Source organism: Neophocaena asiaeorientalis, unplaced genomic scaffold (genome assembly GCF_003031525.2).
Source record: "Neophocaena asiaeorientalis asiaeorientalis breed wild unplaced genomic scaffold, Neophocaena_asiaeorientalis_V1.1 scaffold233, whole genome shotgun sequence".
Classification (NCBI taxonomy): Eukaryota; Metazoa; Chordata; class Mammalia; order Artiodactyla; family Phocoenidae; genus Neophocaena; species Neophocaena asiaeorientalis.
This window is the reverse complement of record NW_020171811.1, coordinates 551675-558094: the sequence shown is the minus strand read 5'-3', so window position 1 is coordinate 558094 and position 6420 is coordinate 551675. Positions and strand designations below refer to the sequence as shown.

The following is a 6420-nucleotide window of genomic DNA, read 5'->3' as shown; positions in this document are numbered from 1 at the left end:
TCGTACTTCTCATTGCGGTGGCTTCTCTTGTTGCGGAGCACGGGCTCCAGGCGCGTGGGCTTCAGTGGTTTCAGCTCACGGGCTTAGTTGCTCCGCGGCATGTGGGATCTTCCTGGATCAGGGATCGAACCTGTGTCCCCTGCAATGGCAGGCAGATTCTTAACCACTGCGCCACCAGGGAAGTCCCTAGTGTTCCACTTTTTAACCAAAATATAAACTACTCTACCTCATTTTTACATTATACACAAATACAAGCTTTTTTTTTGATTGGCTGCTATTTAAAGCCTATTGATAGCTCAAAATTTATATGAATCAGAGTTTTAAAAAAATCCTTATTTCTCCATATCCCTGTGTCATATTAACCACCATCCAGTACCCACATTAAATGGATGACACACTAAAGGTTCTCTTCAGTATTAGATAAACACAAACCACTGGACCCCTAGAAAATGGTCTTGAAGGATCTCTATTGTTAAAACAGAAAAAAACAGGGGAAAGCTCAAACACAGTTCCCCAATACCACAAATCATGCAGCCAAGTTTCCCACATTTGGGGAAATTGCAGGGGTCAGCACATCCGGAGTGCAATGCATGAGCTGCACCCTGGGAAAACCACCTTCATGATCATGGTATATCCCCTCCCAGGTAAGTACTGAATCAGAGTTTTTATGAAACTAAAAATTATGTTCACAACACCAAAGCTCATTAAAATATTTTTAATATTAATATACAATTCTTCTCTCTTAGAAATACACAAAACTTTTAAATATTATAGCATTATTCCACAACAAAACTCTATTGACATAAATAAAAACGTTTTACAAATAGAATAATCTACACATTCAAAACGCTTTCAATCATTTTTTCACTTGTATTTTTTGGGGTATAGTAAAGATCCAAATGGAATGGGGGTTGCTTTAATTAGGGTAGTTATTTTTATAACTTCAGTCTTTCACAGCTTAGTGTATATGGAATCTTACTGTTAATGAAATAGAGAATTGTAATATTTTCCATCTCTTAATAGTCTTGCAATGAAACAGAAAATACCCTGTGTATCACATTTCTTGGAAGAATCAGTTGTCATGAAGGACCATTAGGGCTTGTTTCCTCTGTGAATACTTTCCAACTGCTTTCAGTATTCTCATCCCAAGTGCTGAAGAACTGTCTAATCTATTCACCTGAGATGTGCTATTCTGTAACATGAGCTGATGATGTGTAGCCTTTCAAATTAACTGATGAGGTAGCTCAATCAATGTAATCATTGGCTTGAAGTGAAAAGGAAGAAAAGTGGTAAGTTTTGCTATCAACCAAAATGCTCATCTTTCTGACTCATCCATCACACAGTTTTGGAGAGAAGAGAGGAAAGAAAAAATGAAGACTGGAAGATTAATCCAGAGAGAGCACATGTGAGGGAATGGATGAAAATTTCTCACCTAAATGGTGGTTCTGCAATAAGTTTCCCCATATTATCCCATATTTTCATTTATATTTCTATTTTCCAACATTCTGAATTGCAAGAATCATTTCAACAGATACCACACACACACGTATATATATAGTACATAGTATACAGTATGGCACTGGGCAACAATTTAAAATACTCATGAAATACACACGATTGTAAGGCACTTTTGCGGTGTACAAAAGTGAATGCCTCAAAATTAGGTATTTCCCCAAAATGAAGAAACATCCTTATAAAGGTTTATAGGATTCTGGAAAAGTCAAGTAGGCATGAATCATTAGTGATCTTGGCCAACATCTGAGAACCTTGGTATGACTGAAGAACAGAGATATAAGAGATAAATACTATTTTAAATTACAAAGTTCTGTATCTCAGTGTCAGGATTCTAAGTTCTTTTAGTTTCTCAACCACAGAAGACTGAAGAGTAAGCAAAATACTCATTGTGGACTGCTGTTTAGATTTAGGGATGACACCAGACCAAGTGAATTATAAAGAAACTGGGAATAATAAATGCTTTGAGTTTCTTTTGCAAAGTTATTTCTTACAAATGTAGATAAGACAGAATCTTATTCAAACTACTTCAAAATGTGAAATTTCATGTATTTGAATCAACAATTTTAAATTCCCAAATACAAATACTGTTGCTCTAAATGATGTGAGCTTTTCTATGACTCTTCAAAATTAAAAGGTTTGCAACCTACAATATATTTTCTTGTCTAGGAAAGACAAAAAAGCTTAGATATTATAAAGCCAAAAAGTTAGGGGAATAATCACTTTTTCATGCTATAGTTCCCAGAAATTCCAAAAAAAGCCAAATCTCTAGATCATGGTTGGTGAGGACAGGTCATTAACAAAGTCAAGAATTCAGGACAGATACAACTGTACCTTTTTAAAGAGCATGGACTTTAAAAAATCATTATTTCCATATTACATAATTTAAAATATTCAGTGGTTATCTAAAATGACATTTTAAACCATTTTTCTTAAATGAAACTTAAAGAATGTAGTTAGTACATTCTTGTTGCTGAATGTGGAGATTAAAATGCATACCTAGCTCCTTTCATTATCTACAATTCAAATCTCTGTTGTACTTCATCTGCAATCATTCCAGAAATTGCAAGGGAAGAAGTGGCAGCAGGGGAAGGTGCATTTCTCACATGAAGAATGCGATTTCCAATATCCCCAACTCCTCCATCAAATACAAAATCTTCTACGAGATTTCCGTCTCTATCCAGGGCTTGGGCTCTTACTCCAGCTGGACCTCTGCAAAAGCAAGAGTGGTAGTCATCTGATTAGAAGCGACAGGACACTTTACATACGTGTCAGTGGTTTCAAAGTATTCTTAAAGCAATAAAGTCTTTATTCTTCTAAATGCACAATTATGTGAAAACCCGATAGGTTTGTGTTTAGCCAAAGGCTGCCAGTTGTAGCCTCTCAAGCATATATCCTTACCCTAAAATACACAAATGCGTTCTTTCCAAAAGTAGCAGATAAATCCTTTAATTAGAATAGATGTATTTTTATTTAAATTTACAAAATGAATTTATTATACAATCAATCACTAGAATAGAAAGAAAGATAATACAAAGTAAAGAAAGCAAGAATTATGTGTGTCAGCTACATTCCTATATGCGCTACAGAATTCTAAGTATTTTTATGTTTTGTTTTGGTTGTACACTATTAAAAGTTATGGAAAAAATATTTGCAAATGGCAGCAAATTCTGGCTTTGTAGTTTGTTTTGATTTTTAACGGTTTAGCATTTAATATCAGGATAACCTTCAATTACTTAAAGAGAAATGACACACTCTCTTAATTAAAGGAAAAGCACAAAAATGAATTAACAGCATGTTAATACAGTAAGAGCCTTTAACATTAAAAGTTCTGTTTTACAACATTTGAGTTTACAAATTAGATTTTTTTTTTTTTAGTTTTAAAAATAAAGTTTACAGATAAAATCTGGATAAAATAATTTTGGAGTCCATAAGCGCCTCTACTGAAACTGCTTAAGAAAACCCAGTTTGCAAACAGCTGCCTTATACACACCAACAAGACTCTAGAAATCAGGCAACAATATTAAACACTTTTTATTGATTCTGGGCAGATGCAGATAAGCACTTGAGGAAGATACAAAGAACAATACAAGAGCACTGCCCTCTAAGACCTCAGCCTGGCTGAGGAGACATCATGATAATAATAGCTATTTTTTTACCAAGTGCTTACTCCATGCTAGGAATTCTCTCATTTAATCCTCACAACAACTCTAAGAGGCTGATATGTTTATAGTTTATATTTAACAGCAAAGAAAATAGATTAAGTAACTTGCCTGAAGTTACATAGCTATACAGTTCATCTGTAGAGAGATAAATAAGAATTACAGCAACAGGGGTGAAAGGTTCTGTAATAAAAGTAATCTGTAACATAGAAGGCTGCAGGGAATCTAGACAGGAGATTTTTGAGCTGTAAGGATTTCCAAGTAAGAATCAGATACAAAGGGTTGCCCTGGTGGCGCAGTGGTTGCGAGTCCGCCTGCCGATGCAGGGAACACGGGTTCGTGCCCCGGTCCGGGAAGATCCCACATGCCGCGGAGTGGCTGGTCCCGTGAGCCATGGCCACGGGGCCTGCGCGTCCGGAGCCTGTGCTCCGTCCGCAACGGGAGAAGCCACAACAGTGAGAGGCCCGCGTACCGCAAAAAAAAAAAAAAAAATCAGAACAACACTTACAGCACAAAAAGACAGAATGGGACTGAAGCTGAAATTTCTTAGGGTAAGGATACATAACAGCCTATTAGCCAGTGTATGGTCTATTTTGTACATTCCGTGTTTGTAGCTTCTCTCAACCAATCAAAACAGCATTTCACCTCTCTTTTCTTGGATAATGCTCCTATTGCTGTTGTGAGCATCTCTATGAGTTTTCTTGTCCTTCTCCTTTTATCTCACAGAAAGCCAACATGCAGGGGACACACAGTGGCATGACTACCTACTGATGTTGAGTGTTCAAAATAAAAACTTTCCTCTCCATGAAGGTTTAGTTAGTATATTCTCCTTACTCTTCCTAAGCAAATAGAAGTTAGTACTGATTAACTACAGTTAAAAATGTGTCTATATTTATTTATTCCTCTTACAAACACCAACTATGTTCTCGACATCCCCTACAGTCCTGCCCAAGTATTCAAAACCTATAATCCAAACTGTAAAAAAAATATACAAGATTAACTTTTTCTAAGAAACTCACTTTAGTTCAAACTAAAGTAACTATTTAACATGGCATGTTTAAATTACCAAATTCTTCATGCTCCCTATTCAGCACTTAATGAAATTTCAGGGTTTTTCTTTACATGATTACATATAGGCATTCCCCCTCAGAATATCTCAGCTTGAGATGAATATTATAATTTTGAAATTTCAGGTAAAATAAACCATAAACATCTTCAGGGCCAGAACTGAATCTTATACAACAGCCCTATTTTGCCCCCATGTCTAGATTTGTGTACATAAGAAGTATTCAATAGGGATAGAAAATTTGAATTGTTTAACTCTCAATACTTTTAAATTCTATTTTAATAACTGAAAGAACAAATGATTCAGCAAATTTAATATTTGTGAATTTAGCTATATTTAACTGTTTAATGCTATTTGTAGCCACATATTTTGCCATATTTGCAGCTAAATTTAATAGAAATGCAAGGCCTAGACCCTTAAATATGTCTAGAATCAACAGGTAAATATGTAACTAACGGCACTCATTCTTCTGAGAAGTGTTGTATTTATTGCTTTATTATTCTGTGGCAGGCATAATCCTGTGGGCTAGAAAACAGCTATGACAGGCTACAACTGACATCTCTGGACAGTCCCAAATAGGACAATTTAGTATTTTATAAAACTCACATGGGGTCTACTGTTAATCTAAAAACAGAAGTTCACAGGAGCATATTTAAATTGGGAGTGGTGATATAGGGCAAGTCAACCATTCCATCTTAATTTCCAAATGTGAAGGAAGGGTATTTTTGTTATTAATATTCAACCAAACTGGATTGCAACAAGAGAACATGGTTTTTCCATGCCCAGTTCTTTAATTTTGTTGACAAACTGGTTTAGGGCTTAGATCATTTTGAGCCTTAGTAAATGTTCTGTGAGGGCTTGAATAACATGAGTATTCTATAACGGGGGTGAGGGAGTTCTATGCATCCCTTAAATCAAGTGGTTTTGTTTGTTGGTCTTTTAAGTTTTTGGCCATGCTGCACGGCACGTGGGATGTTAGTTCCTTGGAAGCACAGAGTCTTAACCACTGGACTGCCAGGGAAGTCCCTAAATCAAGTGTTTTAATTGTGTTATTCAAATCTAATTTTTTTTTTTTTTTTGGCCATGCCGAGTGCCTTGAGGGGATCTTAGCTTCCCGACCATGGATTGAACCTGGACCCCAGCAGTGAACCGAGTCCTAACCACTGGACAACCAGGGAATTCCCCTCAAACATAGTATTTTATCTGCTTGAGCTATCATCTATCAACAGACATGTCTTAAAATCACCCATCACAATTATAGATTTGATTTCTGCTTCCAGTTATGTCAGTTTTTGTTCTCTGTATTTCTTAGCTCTGTTATCATACGCAACAAATTTATAGTGACCCTCCTTATTTATAACAATAATTTTTTACCTTAAAGTGTCTTTTATCTAAAATGAACCTAGGACTCATCTTTCTTCGAATAAGCATTTGCCTAACACATAGGTGGATTTTTAAAATCCAACCTGATAATCTCTGTCTTAACACATATGCATTTATTATAATTTCTGATATTTGATTTCTACTATATTATTTTATGCTATTCAACCCGATCTTTTTCTGAAGTTTTCCCACCTCCTTTCTTGACTTACTGAGTTTTCTACATTCTTTTTTCTTCCGCTACTATTTGGAAGTTATATAATCTATTTACATTCTTTTTTTTTTTTTTTTTTTTTTTTT

At 35.5% G+C, this 6420-nt stretch overlaps 1 protein-coding gene and 1 non-coding gene across 4 annotated transcripts in view; both read right to left on the bottom strand.

Moving 5' to 3' along the window:
- Positions 1 to 488: 488 nt before the first annotated feature.
- LOC112392286 (U1 spliceosomal RNA) lies at positions 489 to 652 on the bottom strand. The gene has a single exon (XR_003001657.1). It is a non-coding gene; the product is annotated as a U1 spliceosomal RNA (small nuclear RNA).
- Positions 653 to 705: 53 nt separating this feature from the next.
- Positions 706 to 6420, bottom strand: part of L2HGDH (L-2-hydroxyglutarate dehydrogenase) — a 46718-nt gene continuing 41003 nt past the window's right edge. For 2 of the 3 annotated variants that reach the window (XM_024766975.1, XM_024767056.1), the window contains exon 10: positions 739 to 2724. In XM_024766975.1, the coding sequence (XP_024622743.1) occupies positions 2529 to 2724 (196 nt within the window). In that variant the 3' untranslated portion in view covers positions 739 to 2528. Of the gene's footprint in view, positions 2725 to 6420 lie in introns of all 3 variants that reach the window. The other variant, XM_024766933.1, reaches the window with a different exon arrangement.